Source organism: Hyperolius riggenbachi, chromosome 6, assembly GCF_040937935.1.
Source record: "Hyperolius riggenbachi isolate aHypRig1 chromosome 6, aHypRig1.pri, whole genome shotgun sequence".
Lineage (NCBI taxonomy): Eukaryota > Metazoa > Chordata > Amphibia > Anura > Hyperoliidae > Hyperolius > Hyperolius riggenbachi.
Window position 1 is genome coordinate 169,683,458 of NC_090651.1, and position 23,604 is coordinate 169,707,061.

The window sequence follows — 23,604 nt, forward strand, 5'->3', positions numbered from 1 at the left end:
CACGGCGGAACACTCCTCTCCTATGTGTCACAGATAAGTGTTAATGCAGTTGAGGCTCATAAGTGACAATGTGAGGGGCAGGGGAGAGGTGAGTATGAATTAAAGTGATCACGGATGGGAAGCAGAGAGCAGATCCTTATATTTATCAGATTCCAAAAACTCATGCCAAGGCATCCAGGTACGGGAGCACTGTTCGGTGGTATTATAGATGGAAGCCGTAAGAGACTCAATCTCACATATAAATTTGAGCTCTGCTATCCACTCTAAAATTGAGGGGGGCTTAATATCTTTCCAATGTTTTGCTATAGAGATTCTTGCTGCTTGTAGTAAGTGTTTTGTTAGGGACTTCTTTACTTTTTTGATTGGCTTATGTGTGTGGTATAAAAGATAGAAAGCAGGATCAGCCACCGGGTCAGCATCCGTGAGCTCTTTAATATAGAATTGCACTTTTGACCAGAAATTTTTTATCAAATGACAGTCCCAAAAGATATGGAGCAGTGTCCCAGTTTGTTGCTTACATCTCCAACACTTAGGATCAGCATTGGGGTATATCTTATGCAATCTGCTAGGTGTGAGGTACCAGCGAGTTAGAATTTTATAGTTAGATTCCTGAACCCTAGAATAGATAGAGGTTTTATGATTCAGGAGGATAATCTTATCCCACTGCTGATCCGAAAAGGAGATCTGTAAGTCTGTCTCCCATTTTTCTTTAAGAGAGCGTGACCAGGATTCATCAGAGCAAAGCAATTGGTAAATATTGGTCAGGGATTTTCGTATAGGGCCTTGGCCATTACACAGCATCTCAAAGGGGGTTAAAGGTCTGGATAATTGCTCTTTTGAGCCAACTGATCGAGCAAAGTGGATAAATTGTAATAAACTCCAAGGGTCTAAAAAGGGGCAATTACGTAGATCCTGCAATTGTTTGATCGTGCACCAGTTTTTGCCTATCAGGAGGTCCCTAGCTCTCAAAGCAGAGCCCATACGCCAGGGTACATATGCGTTGCTATGACAACCTGGAGGAAACAACACATTATCCAAAATAGAGAACAAAGGTGAGGGCCAAGGAGAGAGATCAAATTTATTGCGATATTTCCGTAGGTTATCCAGGGTAGATTTGATTGATACAGACACTGCAGGTGAAGTTCTGCTGGACCACGGTAAAAGAGTAAGGTCCTGTTCCACTAAGGCTGACTCTACCTGAATCCACCTCTTTTGAGCATTATGTCTGTGCCAATCGACCACCCTGACCAAACTAGCTGCAGCATGGTATTTCCTGGTGTCAGGGACTGCCATACCTCCCTGTGTCTTGGGAAGGACCATAGCGGCATATCTAATTCTCGCCGGCTTACCTTTCCAAATAAAGTTGAGGAACAGTCTTTTGGCTAAATTAAAGTGTTTCGGAGGGGGGGGGGGGGGGTGATAGGGAGAGCTTGGTATAAATAGAGAAGGCGAGGCATAATATTCATTTTGAGAATATTTATACGGCCGAACCAAGAGAAATGTGGGCGATTCCAGTCCTGGAGGTCCTGGGAGAGTTTGCGCATAAGAGGGGGGAAGTTCAATTTATAGATATCTTCTAAATTAGCTGGTATTTGTACTCCTAAATATGTGATTGCGTTGGAATCCCACTTAAATGCAAAGTTAGATTGTAACTGGCTTTTTAAGGAGGATGGGAGAAGGATGCTTAAGGCGTGACATTTATCTATATTAATTTTATAATTGGAAAGGGATTTGTATCTGTCTAATTCCAGTAAGAGATTAGGTAGGGAGGTAATAGGGGTGTTTAAATAAAACATAAGGTCATCGTAGGCCGCCACCTTGTGCTCCATGGAGTTTACTTGAATCCCTCTAATGTTTATATTTTGGCAAATTGTGCGTAGGAAGGGCTCAATAGTCAGAGCGAAGATCAGAGGGGATAGGGGGCAGCCCTGTCGTGTGCCATTAGAGATTGTAAAGGGATCTGAGACAACACCATTCGCTTTCACGTGTGCTGACGGGCCGGAGTATAGCGCCATGATTCTGGAAAGCATATTATGTCCAAGACCAATATGCCTAAGTGTACCTTCAAGGAACCCCCAGCCCACCCTGTCAAAAGCTTTTTCTGCATCGGTGGAGAGCAGGAGGGCTGGGGATCCCTTGCTACGCAGCCAATTAATCAGGTCCAGGGTACGAATGGTGTTGTCTCGTGCTTCACGTCCAGAAATAAACCCTGCTTGATCTGGGTGAACCAGGTCGGGCATAAGTGGGGCTAATCGGTTAGCTAGAACCTTGGACATAATCTTTAAGTCTACATTTAAGAGTGAGATCGGGCGAAAATTAGAGCACAAGGTGGCGTCCTTGCCTGGTTTTGGGATGACCGTGATATGCGCTTTTAGCATGTCTCGAGGTAAGGAATGAGCAGGCCCCTTTTCCGGAGTTAGGTCATTAAAGACCTTAATTAAATAAGGGCAGAGAATATCTTTAAAGGACTTATAATAATCTAAAGGAAACCTATCTGGGCCAGGGGCCTTACCGGAGGGAGAGTCTTTGATAACCTGTCTAACTTCCAGTTCGGAAATTGGGTCTTCTAACTCCAGTATCGCTTCTTCTGTCAGTGTAGGAAGACCAGAATTACGTAAATATTGCAGAATATCTTGTCTAGGGGCAAGGTGGGTTGCAGAGTTAAGAGGATCGTTAAGGTTGTATAGTGCCCGATAGTAAGTGCGAAATGTCTCAGCAATCTCCCCGTTTTTAATATGTTTGTGACCTCTGGAGTCTTGTATGCTAGATATATTGTTAGAAGCATATTGCACTTTCAAGGCTCTAGCAAGTATCTTACTGCACTTATTACCATATTCGTAAAATGTCCTCCTACATTTAGTAGCTATTTGTTTTTCTCTAAAAAATAATAAGCTTCTGAGTTTTTCCCTCTCAGTTTCTAAAAGTAAAAGCTCAGCAGCCGAAAGCGAGTTCTTATGTCTAGCTTCCAGCTCCCCAATAGTCCTTAAGCTATTCGCTATCGTTTCCTCTATCTTTTTTTACACGACTGGCTTCTTGAATGAATACTCCTCGGATGACACACTTATGAGCTTCCCACAAAGTGGGAGAGGTTACCTCATCATTGTCATTAGTCGAGAAGTAATTCTCCAATGCCCTTGAAATACGTTGTTTGATTTCAGGTCGTTGCAGTAGAGAGGTGTTAAGACGCCAAGATCTAGGTAAGTAGGGTTTTGGCCTAATTCCCAATGTTAAGGAAGCCGGCGAGTGGTCAGAGAGGATGGACTGGCCTATATCAGATGTTATTTGCTCAGAGAGAAGGTTTTGGGAGACCAATATGAGGTCAATTCTGGTGTATAAGTTATGTAATTTAGAGAAGAAGGTGTAATCCTTGGTGTTAGGATGCTGAACTCTCCAAATATCAACTAGTTGCCTACTTGACAATAAACTCCTACATTGTCTGAGAGCTTTGTTAGTGCATGATCTTCGGCCCGAGGAGTTATCTAAAGTAGGGTCTAAAACCATATTAAAATCTCCTCCCAGGACTACACTTCCCTCTGCGAAAGAATCTAGAGCCTCAAGGGCTCTCATCAAGAAAGCTGTCTGACCACTGTTAGGGGCTTATATAGTACCAAGTGTGAATTTACGTTGGAGTAAGGTACCTTTAATAAAAAGGTATCTACCAGAGGAATCTCGACATTCCTGCAAGAGAGAGAGTTCAACATTCTTTGCCAGTAGTATTGCAACCCCTTTTGTTTTGGAATCAGGCGAGGAGCTAAAGTAAGCCTGTGTAAAGTGTTTATCTATTAATTTAGGAGGCGTGGAGCCCTTAAAATGCGTCTCCTGGAGAAATGCCACCTGCACTCTCTGTTTGTGTAGAAGGCGTAATAGGGCTTTTCGCTTTTCAGGCGTGTTCAGGCCCCTCACATTTATTGTCTGTACTTTAAGGAACATCTAGATCATATAGAAAGCTGCAGGTCAAGAGAGGAGATTCCGCCACAGGACAAAAATAAGAGACAGGATAGTGCAGTGTAAGAAAAGTAAAAGGAGTAAGAAGACAAAAGTTGTTAGCAGTATTTGCTAACCACTGCAAGCATATGGACCGTAGTGATAATAAAATTAGATGAACAATAAAGGTGTTTATCGCCCTATGGGCGTCCATTTGGGAGAACGAAGGGAACACAGCGACCTCACTAGACACTCCGGGCACCCAATACTCAGTTATATGGGGGTCCAAGGAGTATCCAGCCCAGTGGCCTAGCTCCAGGGAAAGCGAGGTAATGCTTTAGGGGAAAGGTTGTAAGTGGCCTATACATGAAATGGTCCATGGCATTTGAACATCACTACGGTATTGTAAAGGAACTTCTTAAAAGTTAGGCTAAGTGGGGACCTATACAACAAAAAGGGCCGGTATGTGTATATGGCTATATCATTATAGTGTTAGATCAGTTTAAGAGAAATCCGACATATGTTTATATGCATATAAAATCAAAACAGATAACCTATAGCAAATAACAGTATCATATGAAGCAAACATGATAACAATATAATCTTATACTAAAGGAGTTATGTAGCTGACAGATAGAGACAGGCCAGGAACCTAGCCAAACATTCTATGTCTAAGCTATAAATAGTTAGCTTCGCATCTGGAAACAGAAAGTGATTCATGGCATACATAATAAGCTCCATGTGTTTAGATACAGGGCCTGGTGTAAAGACAAATAAGCCTTTCACTGGGCGATATACGAAACATGTCTGGGTGATTATAGATGGAGATTCTACAAGTGGCAGACAAACAAAAATGTCCTTGCCACTGTCGCTTAGAAGAAAAGCCGATGACTGTAGATCTGCCCAAGTGTAGATTGCGACAGAGGCAGAATAATGTCTGATGGCAACCGCTTCATGTCCAAAGCATAGGTCGGCATCTCTGCAAAAGATTTTATGAAAGAGAACTCAAAACTGTCAGTGTATACTCACGACCCTGAGGGTTGCCCCCTGGATTTTTTCCCTCCTTGGCGTTGAGGTCCATTTAGGAGCAATAGATCGGGGTCCCACTGCGGGAGAGGTATCTCCGGGATCGCCAGCGTTTTGCAAAAATCAGATAGCTCTGAAGGCATACGCAATATGGCAGAACGTAGGTCTTTTCTTGCGAAGAGATGAAAGGGAAATCCCCAGCTGTATGTAAAGCCATTATCTTGTAGAGTGGTCAAAAGAGGCCGTAGGGCCCGTCTTTGGGCTAAAGTAAAAGGTGCGAGATCCTGGAAGATTGTAATGGTGGCTCCATCGAAATCTATGGGACCTGCTCGACGAGCGGCGGCCATGATGGGGTCTTTTTCTTCAAAATGGTGAACCCTGCATATAATGTCCCTTGGAGGGGCTTCTCCTTGGGGTAAGGCTCGCAGCGCACGGTGTATCCGGTCTATCCTGATCGGCGGCGAATTCTGGCGATCAAGGATGCGATCGAATATTGCTCTGGTCGTGTGTATTAGGTCTTCAGAGCGCGTAGCTTCTGGTAGGCCCCTCAAGCGCACATTGTTTCGCCGACTGCGATTCTGTAAGTCTTCAATCTGGGATCTATATAAAGATTGTAGTGCCGATTGCTTTTTCTGCGCAGTTTTCAAGTTGTTCACCTCAGTCTGTAAGGTGGATACCTACCTCTCAACCTCCGTCACCCTGTCAGTAATGGCGGATATGTCAGCTCGTAGATTAGCGATCTCCGTTTTAGTAGTGTTCTGAAGAGTTCAGTCTGGTGTTCCATATCGCGTTTGGTAGGAAGGCCTCTTAGGAAATCCCAGATATCCTCTAGGTTTTTAGGTCCAGAGGTTTCGATAATTTTTGCTGCGGATTTCGTGGAGGAAGAAGCCTCCGCCATCTTGTCAGTCCGCTGCCTCGTGGTGGGGCCTGTAAAGTATTTGGCCACTGAGGATGCCGGAGTGGCAGTAGTAGCCGCTGCTGGAGAAGTTTTTGTTTCTCTGCGGTTCCCCTTGATATTGGAGGTCTCTGTAGTGGCTGAAGACTCCCCGACATCCCCCATTATAGTCAAAAGAGAAGCTGCTGGCCCGGAGCTCTGCGAGAAGACGTCTTCACGCCGCCATGCTCGGCTCCGCCCCCCCACTCTCCAACTTTTGATATCTTTAAACGTGCCCTCAAATCTCACTTTTTCTGTCAAGCATATGCTCTACCTTAGGCCAGTTCACCTTTTGATCCCTGGCCAAGTTACCTAAAACACACTGCCTCTAGGTATGAATATTCTATACTACTCCACCTCTTGTCACCTCCCACCCCCTATTCCTTTAGATTGTAAGCTTACAAGGGCACTTACAAGCTTACAAATTTTGTTACTGTTATTACCAATTCTGTATTTTGTACCAACTCTGTGTATTGTATATTGGTGAATACCATTGTCTGTATTATTTTGTACCCCATGTTTGTTTCTTAATTTGTACAGTGCCACGGAATATGTTGGCGCTTTATACGTGCATACTCTTGTATAAGCCGACCCCCAAACTTTTAGCCTAAAAAAAACCCTGAAAAAATGATTGACTCATGTATAAACCGAGGGTAGGAAATTAAGCAGTAGGAGAGGCACAGGTGGAATTTCAGAAGGAATTTTAGTAATGGCTGTGTGTTTCCCTTAATATTGACAATGCACCCCAAACTGCAGTACTGCCTCCTCACTGCTCCTATACCCCAAACTGCCAATACTTTCTAACGCACTGCTTTTTCTGCACCCAAGACTGCCAATACTGCCTCCATGCAGCTTCTCCTGCACCCCAAACTGTCTGCCACTGTTTCCTTCTATACTTCCTCTTCCCCCCTTCCCCTTGTGCACTTCACTTCTCCTCCTGTAACCCCCCCTACACTGCCCCAGTCACACGGTCAGTGCCATATCTGCACCACACTTATGGGCTTTGTCCTCAGTTTCCTCTCCACCCCCACCAGTCGTGGGGTGGCATATTTACTGATCTGCGGCCGCAGATTTGCCCTGCAAAGAAAGTGGTGGCTGTGGGCTGTGTCCCCATCCCCAATCCAACCTGAGCTGTGTACATATTTACATATCTGTGAATTTGCACTGCTAACAAATTGGTGGCTCTGGGTTGTGTCCCCATCCTCTCCTCACCCCCAGCAGAGCGGCGCTGCGTGACATTTACCATACATTCATGCATCCGCCACCCACTGTGTGCAGTGTCCCCTCTGGCATATGGAGAGCAATGCCTGCTTTTTATGCACGCTAATCCACACCGCCAGAAATCCTCTTTATTGGTCAGTCGGAGTCTCATCTCAGTGACACTACTAGAGGGCGTCAAAGCAAATGAGACTCCAACTGACCAATGAAGAGGATTTCTGGCGGCATGGATTAGCGTGCATAAGAAGCAGACACCGGTCTCCATATAGCGGTGGGGACACTGCGCACAGCAGGTGGCGGACGCATGAATGTTCGGTAAATATTTCACGCAGCGCCGCTCTGCTGGGGGTGATGAGGGGACGGGGACAAAACCCAGAGCCATCAATTTGTTTGCAGTGCAAATCCACGGATCGGTAACTATGCTCACAGCTCAGCTTTGGTTGGTTGGGGAGGGGACGGGGACAGCCCACAGCCACCACTTTGTTAGCAGTGCAAATCCGTGGCCGGGAATCGGTAAAGATGCCGTGCCCCTCTAGTGGGGGACTGGTGACACAGTAGTGACTTGTGTATAAGCCGAGCCCCCCAGTTTTGGAACACTTTTTTTGCCCCAAAACTCGGCTTGTATGCGAGTATATACGGTAAATGAATGTCAATAATAATAGACGTGAATTACCTTAGCATGGAAGTCGACTGGAATTGTTCTTGAACCAATTAACCGTGTTTTCAAGAAATCCCTCCAATTGTTATGCTTTGCATGTATACCTGTAAGAAGAAATATTATTTTATATTAATAATCCAAATCTAAGAGGTCTATTCTCTACAAGAGTGAAAGTCAACAGCGAGACTCAATGCAGTATTTAATTCATTCATTTCATATAATTAATGTTTATTGATATAAAGAGATCTCAATACAATCAAATACATTACAGATGCCAACCCCATAAAAAGTACTCTCAATAAGAACCTCCCCACCAGCAACCTCAATCTCTTTATATTCTTCCGAGTTCATAATTTCAATCCATCCCATTCATTTTATACAAAAACTCTCCCACCTATGCAATTGCAGGGAAATTTGTTCTTCTGCATCTTTTATTGTAAGCAACTTTTTTACCCAATCAAAGAGCAACAGAAGATCCAGGCATCTCCAGGCAAAACCTCAAGCAGACTGGGTGCAAGCACCTTCATTTCATGCTGCAATATCTTATAACACTTCATAGCACAGCAAGGTTTATTTTTGAAGAAACTAGTAAGAAATAATCTGTGCACATATTGTTTTGCTGAAGCTAACGTCCTTCTTTGCTGTACATGTTTTGAATGCAAGTTGTGTAATTTGCCCATATTTCAAGCTCTGCACATCTATGCAGGTAGTTAATTCAGGTGCAGGCAGGCAACAATGGCATTTCAAAAGGAGCTCCTCTCTTTATCAAGTCCACATGCCCTCTGAATATGAACACTCACAGCAGCCTTATATAGTAGTTGCTCCACTAGGAAACCAATCAAAATGACCAGGATGCCCTGTTGCCAACCAATCCCATGAGAGTCTACCTCCCAAAACACTCCCACTTGCAAGAGGACCTGATGGGGAACTGCTCCTACTCAGGAGCACCAATCCCCATCAAGTAAACATGAAAACGCCGACCAATGGTCAAAAACGTCAGACGCATAACATATGCGTAACAAAATAATAATACGCATGCGTCAATCAATGAGTATGCGTATATACCCGGAAAGCATCAATCGTCATATACATTGACGTATCAAACAACCAATCTGGTATGCAAAAAAAAAACAAAACAAAAAAAACGCCAAAATATAACCGGAGTCTAGAAAAATGGGCTATTACCTCTTACCTAATGAAAAAACAAGTGGAAGATTTAAAAAAAAACCACAAATACAAAAAGTGTCGCTGACTGGCGGAAGCCAAAAAACAGCAGCCAGTCAGCGCACAAATACCAAAAAACAAGAAACTTTATGTACATTCCCAAATTGGTGGCCGCATCAAGACGGCGGCCTGTTCGGGATGACAAAGGAAAACATTCATCACTGACTGGCGGCCGCCCAAGATGTCAGCCAGTCAGTGCACAATAAATCAAAACTAAAGCCTTGTACATTCCCGGACCAGTGGCCGCAAACACTACGGTGGCCGGTCCGAGATGACCGAACTACAAAATATAAATTAAAAGGTATCCATTCCCTGACTGGCGGCCAGTCAGAGATAAGGACCCCAAAACAATAAAAATGCAAAAAATACAAAAATAAACCCCACAGGAAAGAGAAGGCCCCAGTCATTATTATAAGCACCAAAACATCTATTATTACACACATGAACCCAAATCGCACTCTCGATTGAGACCCCCAGGTCCCATTGCATCCAACCTCCTGATCTAGAATACCTCACGTCTTAACAACAATATGACCCTGTCACCTCCTCTGCGTGGGGTGGCGTGAGGGGGGGGGGGGACAAAGTTAATGACTTGGCCCCTCAACTGGCTGACATTATGGCGATGAGAAACAAAATGGCTAGCAACAGCATGTTCACTAGTATCTGAGCAAATAGCCAATTTATGTGAGGAGATGGGATCTTTTAATGCCTGTGTAGTCATCCCCACTTAACCTTCCTGGCGGTCCCCCGGACGTAGTTCGGGGTAAGCCGCGCAGGAGGTTTTCTCAGGCCCTGCTGGGCCGATTCGCGTAATTTTTTTTTTCTGGACGCAGCTAGCACTTTGCTAGCTGCGTTAGCATACCGATCGCCGCCGCCCCGCGCCCGATCGCCACTATCCGTCGCGCCGTGCCGCCCCCCCCTTTAGACCCCCTGCGCTGCCTGGCCAATCAGTGCCAGGCAGCGCTGAAGGGTGGGCCGGGACTCCCAATGACGTCACGACGTTGCTGACGTCGGTGACGTCATCCCGCCCCGTCGCCATGGCGATGGGGGAAGCCCTCTAGGAAATCCCGTTCTTTGAACGGGATTTCCTAATCGGAGATCGCCGAAGGCGATCAAAGAGGGCGGGGGGATGCCGCTGAGCAGCGGCTATCAGGCTCGCTACATGATTAAAAAAAAAAAAACTGCTGCGCTGCCTCCTGGCCAGGAGGGTTAAAGCCGCATGGGCAGTGAAGCAAATGTAGAGTCACATGTGTAATGTCTTGATCGGAAACTTATGACCAGTAGTTGGGTGTTTAAACACATCACCCTTAAAACCCCCCTGGCGGTATAATTCCCACGGCTGCGCAGCCGCGGGAGGGTTTTTCGCCATTTTTTTTTTTAGCATGTAGCTAGCCTAGCGCTAGCTACATGCTTCCCCCCCTTCCCCCGCGGCGTCCGGAATAAATCAGTGACAAATTTGCCCTCCATCTTGTTAACAACCATGTCTAAATAAAAAACAGACGTTACAGTCACAAGTAAACGTAAGAGCAATGCAGGGGCAACACGAATGCAACTCCACTATGAACTGCTCTAGGGTCAAACGTGGCCCCGCCCAAATAAAAAAAATATCATCAATGTACAGTACCGCCACCATCCTTTGGAGTGGTGGAGGAACAGATGGTTAGTATAAACAAAGGATTCCTTGTAGAGGCCCAAGTACAAATTAGCATAAGAAGAGACCATGTTAGACCATTGACGTGTCCCTGCATTGCTCATAAAAGGTATCCTCAAACAAGAAATAATTCCTCCTCAAGATGACCTCCAACAGGTCAACCAAGAAACACCTCTGGTCATCAAACACATCAGAACAGGTCTGTAAATAATGTTAAATGGCCTCCACACAGGTGTAGAGGGACTCCACATCAATGGTCACCAACAAATCATCGTCACCAAGATGATCAAATTTGGAGATCTCTTCAGTAAATATTTGAGTATCCCTAGGTATGAAGGCAGTGAGACCTTCATAGGCCTCAAAATACAATCCATATATTGAACTATTGGAGAACAAATGGAATTAACACCAGCAATGATTGGTTGACCCAGAGGATTGACCAATCGTTTGTGCACTTTTTGGAAGAACATACATAACTGAAGTAACAGGATTATCCTGCACCAAGAAGGTGGCAAGATCTTTGTCAATTATGTTATTGGCCAATGCATTTGTTTACAACCGATCAATCATTTTCTTTAAGTCCCAAATTGGGTCCCTGTTTAAAATTCGATAGGCACTCCTATCGTTCAACTGTCGCAAAATTTCCAATCAATATTTAGCAGCATCCATTACTACAATTGATCCCCCCTTATCTGCGGGTTTGATCATCAAGACCTTATTGGCCTTCAGTTGTTTCAAAGCTTCACGTTCCGACCTACTGAAATTGTTAACAACCAAATGTTTAGTTCATTGGAGATTTTGAATATCCCTTTGCACATTTGTAAAGAAAGTATCAATAACTTGATTTGATGTAGGACAAAAAGAACTCTTATTGCGCAAAGGAGTGTCCTTCAATCTCAACGGTCCCATAGTAGGCAGGGGGACCTGAGGTGGTCTAGAAAAATTACTGAAAAAACACTTGAGTTTCATAGTTCTAGTACAAGACCAAAGATCATATTCCAGTTGAAGAAAATCTGCATTACTTGTAATGCTGAAGGAGATACCTCGATTCAGGACCTTAATTTGAGTATTGTTCAAAGTGTAAGATTAAATATTGATCACAAATGATTCTTGAGCTCTCTGAGTGTCATCTGAGATCCCTGCATCCATGAGCTTCAGTTTGCATCCAAATTTTTTTTTAAACCAAAGTAAAAGGTTTATTGAAAGAATTTTTGTTCTTATACAAGACAAGAGCATAATACAGAGTTTAGTCATACACGCATTATAGCAACTACAGTAAATAGGCATTTACATAGAAGGGCAAATGAGATCCATACATACAAACCCATCCTATACATATAATAAGGACATTATATATGTTTTCTTAGCGTATTCAGGAATGCATCGTGTAGTCAGAGGCAATTTAGTACAATAACAATAAGATTAAGGAGGCATATATATAAGACATTTCTTGTAACATCAAATTATTGATTTTTCCATCTATCCCATACCAGGTGGAATTTTTTTTGTGATCCCCTGTGTATGGATACAAGTTTTTTTTGTAGGGTAATGCAGTGCTAATGCGTTAAACCCAATTATCATAAGAGGGTGGCGTGGGCGCAAGCCATCTACACGCCACCTCTTGTCTTCCTATAAATAGCACTTCTGTCAGAAATGATTTAAGTGCATTGTCTAGCGCTTCATCTTGTATGACTCCAAGGAGACACAATAAAGGGTCATAGCTTACGGGGCAGCGTATTTTGTCATGTAAGAATTTTAATAACTTGGGACCAGAAGGACGATACAGCTGGACATCTCCAGATAAGATGGTAGAAAGAAGGGGGTATTTTTTGGCACTTGGGGCAAATATTTGAAAATTATGGATTATATTTACATAGTTGTTTAGAGGTTAGATAGGCCTGATGCAGGATATATATTTGCGTGATACGTTCAAGTATACATGGAGATACTTTCTTGGGGGCAAATAGGGCGTCATCCCAATCCTCATCAGAGATGTCCAGTCCGCATGCGACCCATCTGTTTCGTGACTCAGTGGTGAGTTTCTCAGCACCAAAATCTAGTCGTGTTTTGTACAGCTCTCCTATCATGTGTCGGACTGGACCGTTTTTAAGCATTTCAATGATAGGACAGCCATACAATTTAACCACTTCAGCCTACAGCTTCGAAAATCTTATGCATCCAAGCAATGTTCACCTCCCATTCATTCGCTAATAACTTTATCGCTACTTATCAAAATTAATTGATCTATATCTCGTTTTTTCCGCCACTAATTAGGCTTTCTTTAGGTAGTACATTTTGCTAAGAGCCACTTTACTGTAAATACATTTTAACAGGAAGATTAAGATAGAAATGGAAAGAAAACATTATTTCTCAGTTTTTAGCCATTATAGTTTAAAATTAATACATGCTACAGTAATTAAAACCCATGCATTTTATGTGCCCATTTGTCCCGCTTATTACACCATTTAAATTACGTCCCTATCACAATTTATGGCGCCGATATTTTATTTAGAAATTAAGGTGCATTTTTTCAATTTGCGTCGATCACTATTTACAAGCTTATAATTTTAAAAAATGTAATAAGATACTCTCTTGACATGTATATTTAAAAAGTTCAGACCCTTAGGTAACTATTTATGTAGTTTTTTTTTTTTTTAATTGTAATTTTTTTTATTATTTTTTTTAATACAAAAATGTATTTGGGTAATTTTAGTTTGGGAGGTAAATAGCCAATTTTAGATGTAAAATAATGTATTTTTTATTCAATACAGGTATGTGGGTGCAGTTTACTATTTGGCCACAAGATGGCCACATTCAAAAAGTTCCTAGATGCGAACGATGTCGCATCTAGGAACTAAAATGAAGAGAAGTTGTTTCCTGGGGGCAGAAATACCACGCTCTCTGAAGAGAAAGCGTCGGTATTTTTGCCGGGGACTTGGATCGGTGAATGGGAATTATATTCCCATTCACTGATCGGGGGGGCAGCGAGAGGCAGCGGGGGCGCGCGCGGGCGCGCGCCCGATCGCGCGCACCACACGGCTGCAGCACCACTGCCTATCTGGACGGATATATGCGTCCAGATATGGCGAAGTGGTTAATAGGTGTCTTAGGTAATTGCTTACAAAAAGCATGTCTTAATTGCCAGTATCGAAACTCTTGATTAAGGGGGACATGGTAGGTAGATACTAGGGAACTAAAGGAAGTTATCTGGCCATTAGATGTAATATTTTCAAGAAATACTATCCCTCTAGAAATCCAGAAAATGGGGTCGGGTATAGTGTTAAATTCTGAGAGGTTGGGGCTATTCCATAAGCGGGTATGTTTCCCTATACCTTTGTTGCTATATATTTTAGTGATAGCTTTCCAGACTCGAGAGGGCTGCATCAGAATTGTATTTTGTTTTTTCCTCGTGGAATAGAACATCTCAGAGTGTCCATTGAAGGGCTCTCCCAGGCAGGATCCGAAGGGTAGCCAAGGGGCTCCACATTAGTTGTTGAAGGGACAGTAAACCAAGCAGATATGTGCTGTAGCTGTGATGCATAGTAATATTTTTGGAATACTGGAAATGCAATGCCTCCAAGGTTTAATGGGTTTTGTAAAAGTGAACTTTTAAGTTTAGCCCTACCCTTGCCCCAGAGAAAGCTCAAAAGTGTCGATTTTAACTTTTTAAAGAATGAATTAGGGATATACATAGGAAAATGATGATTTATATATAGTATTTTGGGAAGTAGTACCATCTTAATTAAACTATTTCTGCCCATTACAGCTAGAGGTAATTTGCCCAAGTATTACATCTGGAGTGTACAAGGAGGAGCAAGCTATAGTTTTAGCCATTTTAGCTAGGAGCGTGCCTGCCTTTTCACCTTGTTCATAGACCATTTATTGAAAAAGATTTTGCTTAGCGCTAGTTCTTCAACTAATTCCTTATGGGCATTTTGGGTGGTTTTCCAAGCTTGTTTGTTGGAGGGTGAGTTATTGTTGTGATAGAGAGATTCTGCCTGGGTGGCCTGTGTGGCTAAAGTGTCTAGTCTGGTTCTAGTGTCTCCTTTACATTTAGCCACTATCTGTATCAGAGCACCCCTCAAAAATGCCTTGAAGGTATCCCATACCAGGGCACGGTTCTCATCATCTCTGTGGATGAAGAAGAATTCTGTAATTTGTTTTGTGAGCAGATTTTCATTGGGTAGTAGATCGAGCCAGAAAGGGTTGAATTTCCAGAATTTAAATGGGGGAGTAACGCCCCATTGTAGCTTAAGGCATATTGGAGAGTGGTCCGAAACTAGGTGCAGCAGAATGGAGACAGTAATTGTTAAAGGAAGAAGATATCTGGTAAGTAGAAACATATCTAGACGGGAAAAATAATTATAGGTACTAGATTCGCAAGTATAGCAGGGGTTCTGTGGATATTTAATCCTCCAAACATCAGCTAAATCGATTTCAGTTATTAGATAGGAGAGTTGGATCTGTTTATTAGCCTGTGGGGGAGATCTGTCGAGGGCGGTATTGCAAACATTATTAAAATCTCCCATCCAGATTGCAGATACTCCTGGGTACTTAAGCATAAATTTAAGCCCTTCCTTTAATACTTGAGAACTGTACGGGGGAGGTATGTATATTGCCAAAAGTAAAATAGGTTCACTGGCTATTATACAAGTGCATAAATATATAGCGACCAATGGGATCTGTCACCACTTCCAGTGCCCTAAAAAGTACATGTCTCCCAATGAGAATAGATACTCCACGAGAATATTGTGAGTATGGCGCATGGAAGGACCAGCCAATCCAGCCTCGACGTAGAGCCAGTAGTTTACTACCTGTAAGGTGAGTTTCTGTTCGCGTTATAATGTCAGGTTTATGTCCCTTTAAGTATTGTAATACAATATTTCTCTTAAAGGGACTCCGAGCAGTGCAGAAACTATGGAAAGTTGCATACCATTTTGAAGCTCTCTTTCTCCTCTTTCCAATGATATAGAAACTGCCGCCCTACGCCTTTTAGTTTTCGCAATGTTCGTGATCGAATTCGCGGCAAATGTGATTTTGATCGCAAAAATAACGAAAACTAAAAGGCGTAGGGCGGTGGTTTAGGTATCGTTGGAAAGAGGAGAAAGAGAGCTTCAAAATGGTATGCATCTTTCCATAGTTACTTGTATTACACAGGACGGCACTTTCCCCAGTGTCAGCAGCTGAATGGAGCTGCGGACACTGGGGAAAGTGCCGTCCTGAGTAATACAAGCAACTATGGAAAGATGCATACCATTTTGAAGCTCTCTTTCTCCTCTTTCCAACACCACCTAAACAACCGCCCTACACCTTTTAGTTTTCGTTATTTTCACGATCAAAATCGCATTTGCCACGACTGCGATTGCGAAAATAGCGAAAACTAAAAGGCGTAGGGTAGCGGTTTATATATCGTTGGAAAGAGGAGAAAGAGAGCTTCAAAATGGTATGCAACTTTCCATAGTTTCTGCACTGCTCGGAGTCCCTTTAATTTTATCACTGAGTCCACGTACATTCCAATTAATCACATTAAGTGATTGCATTGTCGCCATTTTGATAAGTTAGTAATGACAGATCCCACTGCAGCCGTGTTAAACCATGTAGGTTGCATGTTTGTATATACTTATATTTCTTGCCTTGTACCATAACATTCCAATACAGTATAGCCCAAAATGTACCCACCCTGCTCAGCCATAAAACTAGACCGAGCTTAATCCCTAAACCCAAACAGAACAAAAATGCAGTTGAGTACAGGTGCAAAGGCACACCTACATACACCTGTCGGGGGAACCGGTCGATGTGTGACAGCCACATCTCTTTTTTGCATCAGCAAAGGAATATAATTTGGTATTGGAGAGTGCAGAGGCACCTATCTACCATAGACACATATGTAACACATTGACTTTTTAGTGATAATGTTTTAATCCTTAGCCTGGAGTGCAGGAAAGTCGACACATGAAGGAAGGAGGGAAAAAGGGAGTCCAGTGACGGCAAGAAGATTCAAGTCTTCTACGGTGTAGACATATGTATAGGAGACAATGAAGGGAGACAAAGGATGAACAATATAGGGTTAATATAGTGCACTCTAATAGTAAGGATCCTGCTTATGCAGTGCTCATGTATAAAACACAAATTAACTATTATAGTAACGCGTGTGGCTTCCCATCACAGTACTAGAACATATGAACCTTAACGCAAGTGCAGATTGCCCAATAGCAGCTTTGTTGCACAGAAAGCAGTATTGATCACCATCCCCCCCCCTCCTCCCCTATAGCCCACCCACAGATAATATATACATACGGTCTTCTTTTTGCAAATAGAGAGTATGCGCACGTATCTGCAGGGCACTAAATAGATGCTGTAGACTACATATTGTGAGATGTGGCAAGGATTGGTTGAGGAACATAACACCCTTCATAGTAAGCGACCTTTGCGAAGCTTAGTAATAGTACGTTCTGTCCTTATATGATTGAGTGGCGAAATATGCGGATCCATAGGAACCTCGCATTACTTTATGTTATCATTAGAAGATGAACAAAGTATTGCAGAGGCAGTTCAAAAGATGTAGTATTATGGAGGTGCAGTTAGGTGTTCAGTTTAAAGACAGAAGCACGTTGGGGTGAAAAACGTAGTAAATCCATGGGCGAGGGGGGGGGGGTTCCAACAAGTTTGCTGGGGACATGGAATATTGCCACATGCTTATGCTGCAGGGCATGAAGGGCCTTTTAAGCATACAGGCTCAAATACACTTACGGTTAGCGTTCAAGCAGTGAAAAAACATATCAGTCATCATCTCTGGATGTAGAGCGAGGAGTTTTTGATTGTGCTTCAAGCCATCTGGAAACGTCTTTAGGGTGCTCGAAGAAGTTCATTTTCCCATCTACTTCTATACGCAGCTTGGCGGGAAACAACATGGCGTATGAGATACAGGCATCTCTTAAAGAACGCTTCACGGTAGCAAACTGCGCACGCTGCTTTTGCACCTCCGCTGAGTAATCCAGGTAAAAGGAGATCCTGGTATTCTGGTACGCAATGTCTCCTTTTTCTCTTGCCGCTTTTAGAATAGCATCTCGGTCAAGATAATTTAATACTTTGAATATGAAGGTTTGTGGAGGTAGGCCAGGGGCCGGTACTCTTGGTGAAATGCGATGGGCCCGTTCCACAACGAAAACCGCAGAGAAGCGGTCACGCCCAAATATATCTATTAGGAGTTTTTCAGTGAAATCCTCGGGAACCGTACCCTCTGCTTTCTCTGGAAGCCCCACTATGCGTATATTTGGGTAACGGTTGCTGTTTTCAAAGTCTTCCTGTCTATTGCAGGCCATCTTAACATCTTGCTTCATAGCGCGGATGGTGGGTGGAATGGGCTTTACCTCATCTTTAGGCTTCCCAATGCGATCCTCAGTGTCGGTCACCCGGGAGCGGAGGGTATGCATGTCTTGTCGCAAGAAGGACACATCAGCCCTTACCTCCTCCAATTTAGTGTTTATTTTAGTAACGGTAGCTTGGCAGCTGGTAATGGCCTCCATTACGAAGGTGTGGGCGGCTCCCCGTCTGGAGAGTCCAGGGAGTCTTCCTCCTCCTGGCCGTGCTTAAACTTTTTGAAGCTTGGAAGCGGCCTCAGTGTTGCGTATCCGAGACATCTTGTATCCAAGAGTATTCGGCCCCCTTGAAGTTTTCCACATTTTGTCACATTACTGCCACAAACATGAATGAATTGTATTGGAATTCCACGTGAAAGACCAATACAAAGTGGTGTACACGTGAGAAGTGGAACGAAAATCATATATGATTCCAAACATTTAAAAAAAAAAAATAACTGCAAAGTGGGGTGTGCATAATTATTCAGCCCCCTGAGTCAATACTTTGTAGAACCACCTTTTGCTGCAATTACAGCTGCCAGTCTTTTAGGGTATGTCTCTACCAGCTATGCACATCTAGAGACTGAAATCCTTGGCCATTCTTCTTTTCAAAACAGCTCCAGCTCAGTCAGATTAGATAGACAGCATTTGTGAACAGCAGTTTTCAGATCTTGCCACAGATTATCGATTGGATTTAGATCTGGACTTTGACTGGGCCATTCTAACACATGGATATGCTTTGTTTTAAACCATTCCATTGTTGCCCTGGCTTTATGTTTAGGGTCGTTGTCCTGCTGGAAGGTGAACCTCCGCCCCAGTCTAAAGTCTTTTGCAGACTCCAAGAGGTTTTCTTCCAAGATTGCCCTGTATTTGGCTCCATCCATCTTCCCATCAACTCTGACCAGCTTCCCTGTCCCTGCTGAAGAGAAGCACCCCAAGAGCATGATGCTGCCACCACCATATTTGACAGTGGGGATGGTGTGTTCAGAGCGATGTGCAGTGTTAGTTTTCCGAAATCACATAGCGTTTTGCATTTTGGCCAAAAAGTTCCATTTTGGTTTCATCTGACCAGAGCACCTTCTTCCACATGTTTGCTGTGTCCCCCACAGGGCTTGTGGCAAACTGCAAATGGGACTTCTTATGCTTTTCTGTTAACAATGGCTTTCTTCTTGCCACTCTTCCATAAAGGCCAACTTTGTGCAGTGCACGATTAATAGTTGTCCTATGGACAGATTCCCCCACCTGAGCTGTAGATCTCTGCAGCTCATCCAGAGTCACCATGGGCCTTTTGACTGAATTTCTGATCAGCGCTCTCCTTGTTCGGCCTGTGAGTTTAGGTGGACGGCCTTGTCTTGGTAGGTTTACAGTTGTGCCATACTCCTTCCGTTTCTGAATGATCGCTTGAACAGGGCTCCGTGGGATGTTCAAGGCTTTGGAAATGTTTGTAGCCCGAGCCTGCTTTAAATTTCTCAATAACTTTATCCCTGACCTGTCTGGTGTGTTCTTTGGACTTCATGGTGTTGTTGCTCCCAATATTCTCTTAGACAACCTCTGAGGCCGTCATAGAGCAGCTGTATTTGTACTGACATTAGATTACACACAGGTGCACTCTATTTAGTCGTTAGCACTCATCAGGCAATGTCTATGGGCAACTGACTGCACTCAGACCAAAGGGGGCTGAATAATTATGCACACCCCACTTTGCAGTTATTTATTTTTAAAAAAGGTTTGGAATCATGTATGATTTTCGTTCCACTTTTCACGTGTACACTACTTTGTATTGGTCTTTCACGTGCAATTCCAATAACATTGGTTCATGTTTGTGGCAGTAATGTGACAAAATGTGGAAAACTTCAAGGGGGCCGAATACTTTTGCAAGCCAAAGAGTTTTCTTTTTTTTCATGACTATGAACATTGTAGATTCACACTTAAGGCATCCAACCTATGAATTAACACATGTGGAAGTATAGTACATAACCAAAAAGTGTGAAACAACTGAAAATATGTCATATTCTAGGTTCTTCAAAGTAGCCACCTTTTGCTTTGATTACTGCTTTGCACACTCTTGGCATTCTCTTGATGAGCTTCAAGAGGTAATCACCTGAAATGGTTTTCACTTCGCAGGTTTGCCCTGTCAGGTTTAATAAGTGGGATTTCTTGCCTTATAAATGGGGTTGGGACCATCAGTTGCGTTGTGGAGAAGTCAGGTGGATACACAGCTGATAGCCCTACTGAATAGACTGTTAGAATTTGTATTATGGCAAGAAAAAAAGCAGCCAAGTAATGAAAAACAAGTGGCCATCATTACTTTAAGAAATGAAGGTCAGTCAGTCTGAAAAATTGAGAAAACTTTGAAAGTGTCCCCAATTGCAGTCTCAAAAACCATCAAACGCTACAAAGAAACTGGCTCACATGCGGACCGCCCCAGGAAAGGAAGACCAAGAGTCACCTCTGCTGCGGAGGATAAGTTTATCCGGGTCACCAGCCTCAGAAATCGCAGGTTAAAAGCAGTTCAGATTAGAGACCAGGTCAATGCTACACAGAGTTCTAGCAGCAGACACGTCTCTAGAACAACTGTTAAGAGTAGACTGTGTGAATCAGGCCTTCATGGTAGAATATCTGCTAGGAACCCACTGCTAAGGACAGGCAACAAGCAGAAGAGACTTGTTTGGGCTAAAGAACACAAGGAATGGACATTAGACCAGTGGAAATCTGTGCTTTGGTCTGATGAGTCCAAATTTGAGATTTTTGGTTCCAACCACCGGGTCTTTGTGTGACGCACAAAAGGTGAATGGATGGTCTCTGCATGCCTGGTTCCCACTGTGAAGCATGGAGGAGGAGGTGTGATGGTGCTTTGCTGGTGACACTGTTGGGGATTTATTCAAAATTGAAGGCATACTGAACCAGCATGGCAACCACAGCATCTTGCAGCGGCATGCTATTCCATCCGGTTTGCATTTAGTTCAGCCATCATTTATTTTTCAACAGGACAATAACCCCAAACACACCTCCAGGATGTGTAAGGGCTATTTGACCAGGAAGGAGAGTGATGGGGTGCTGTGCAGATGACCTGGCCTCCACCGGGACCAGACCTGAACCCAATCGAGATGGTTTGGGGTGAGCTGGACCCCAGAGTGAAGGCAAAAGGGCCAACAAGTGCTAAGCATCTCTGGGAACTCCTTCAAGACTGTTGGAAGACCATTTCAGGTGACTACCTCTTGAAGCTCATCAAGAGAATGCCAAGAGTGTGCAAAGCAGTAATCAAAGCAAAAGGTGGCTACTTTGAAGAACCTAGTACCTGACATATTTTCAGTTGTTTCACACTTTTTGGTTATGTACTATACTTCCACATGTGTTAATTCATAGTTTGGATGCCTTCAGTGTGAATCTACAATGTTCATAGTCATGCAAATAAAGAACTATTTGAATGAGGTGGTGTGTCCAAACTTTTGGTCTGTACTGTGTGTGTGTGTGTGTGTATATATATATATATATATATATATATATATATATATATATATATATATATGCATACCCACTTCCTCAGGCCAAATAGCAGTGCCTAAAATTGCCTTATTTGTGGCTACAAGCACTATTAGGCACTGCTATTTGGCCTGAGGAAGTGGGTATGCACAAACGAAACGCGTTGCCAGTGCAATAAAATTCTATCAATACGTGAATTTGTCTTCATTGAGGTAAGCCACTCACTTTTTTCATTTTATTTGTTTTTAACGCATTTTATCTTCTCTGGGCGCCTCTTTCCCCTTTTTTTCTAGTTAAAGGCACCACACCTTTGTAATGGGAGACAAGGGTTTGAGTCCTGGTTGGAGCTAGTACCATTTCACCAAGGAGTCTCCCTAATGCTCCAGGGTGGCCAACTAAGTATGCATTTAGTGGAGAACTATAAGAGAAAAGAGTTAATGTGTACACTTACAACCAACCTTATGGATAACAGATGCTAGCATGCACGCACGCACGCACGCACGCACACACACACACCTGAACAAACTGCTCAATTTCACACACATATCTGTCTATCATATGCATTTTTTTTATCTCAATCCAAGGATTTAGACTTGGAAGACAACTACTTATGATAGATGGTAAATATGGTTCATGTGGTTACCAGAACCCCAGGATCATCTGAAGGATAAAAAAAGAGACCAGGAGCCCAATGTTGCTGTACCGTTATGAATAGAGATAAGTGTGCTGTAGTATGAGCGTATATACTCAAAAAGGTAGTTTGCAAATCCTTGCAACCACCATTACAGCCTGCAAGAATACAACCGTCAACGGTTGGTTATCCAGGTCTGTAAACAGAACCTGCTTGGTTGCACTCCTGGAGTTCTTTAGGCTAAAACAAAAAAACTGACACCTCCCGGACTTCCGGTCCAGGCGCCTGGATGAGCGGCCGGTAATCACCTCGCTCCGCTGAGACGGCTTGGCTCTTAAACTGCCTGCCCCCACTTAAACTGCCTGCAACACACCAGTGTCCCCTCTACAGCGATATGGACCGGTACCTTACACGCTCAGAGACAAAAAAGGGAGAACGCAGAAAGAATCATAAATCCAAGATGGCCGACGCAGCACACAGCCGTGAAGACACAGACGGCTCCCGGCACTCCTGGAAATCTACGGAGCAGCAATCTCACGACTGGGATGTAGATGGGGGAAGACCTTGCAGATACACGTGGGTGAGTGTAACACCAATTAGCACAAGCGAACTTGAATGATCTGGCTACCGCAGTTGTTCAGAAACTAGCCCCAAAATTTCAGGGCATGATCCAAGCAGCCATGACACAATCCCTGAAACAAATCCAAAAAGAAGTCCAGGCACACACTTGCCGCATACAGCAGGCTGAGAAACGTATCTCCAACATAGAGAACGAGAATTCACAGTGTAATCTCAAAATAGACCAATTAGAAATGGACAATACATCCATGTATAACAAACTACAGCATCTTAAAAACAGATCCTGCAGAAGCAATATCAGGGTGGTAGGCCTTCCAGAAACACATACAGCCTCTACTTTAAACCACTTCAGCTCATCAGTACTACCTGAGCTCCTAAGCCTACAAGCCCCTTGTAAAGTAGAAAGAGTCCACAGGGTGAACCCTCCGCAAAATGGAGGAACAAACAAACCGCCTCGAGTAATAATGGTGAAATACCTAGACTATGCAGAAAAAGAACAGATAATCAAAGCATTTCGCCAGCTACAACACCCGGTAGAATACAAGGTTCCAATATCAAATTATTTAAAGATTACTTTCTGGAAGTCTCTCGTCAGCGACAGACATTCAATAAAGCATGCACTGCATGCATTGAGGAAAAAATGGCGATTCACACTAGCATACCCAGCAACCCTTCAGCTCACAGACTCCCAAGGAAAACAACATTCCTTTAGAGATGCCAAAGATGCAGAGCATTTTATTTCACAATATGCTGCAGAAGAATCCGCAGAAGGAGCTGAAGAAACATCATAATAATACCACAGAATATGAAAATTTGGTAGGTGCTGCACTGTTTACAATTTCCCTGCCTAAGCAGGCTACTAGCATTTTGTGGAAGGGCCTAGCCCAAACAGCGTGGATGTATGTTCTCAGAAGTCAG

The 23,604-nt window shown here is 43.3% G+C and overlaps 1 protein-coding gene across 2 annotated transcripts in view; it reads right to left on the reverse strand.

Annotated features, from left to right (window-relative positions):
* The window catches only part of L3MBTL2 (L3MBTL histone methyl-lysine binding protein 2), a 336,131-nt gene that overhangs the window by 107,844 nt on the left and 204,683 nt on the right, over positions 1-23,604 (reverse strand). For both annotated transcript variants that reach the window (XR_011022081.1, XM_068240208.1), the window contains exon 8: positions 7,776-7,864. Coding sequence is in view for 1 of the 2 variants with exons in the window: in XM_068240208.1 (XP_068096309.1) it covers positions 7,776-7,864 (89 nt within the window). In the remaining variant the exon portion in view is untranslated. The remainder of the gene's footprint in view (positions 1-7,775; positions 7,865-23,604) is intronic.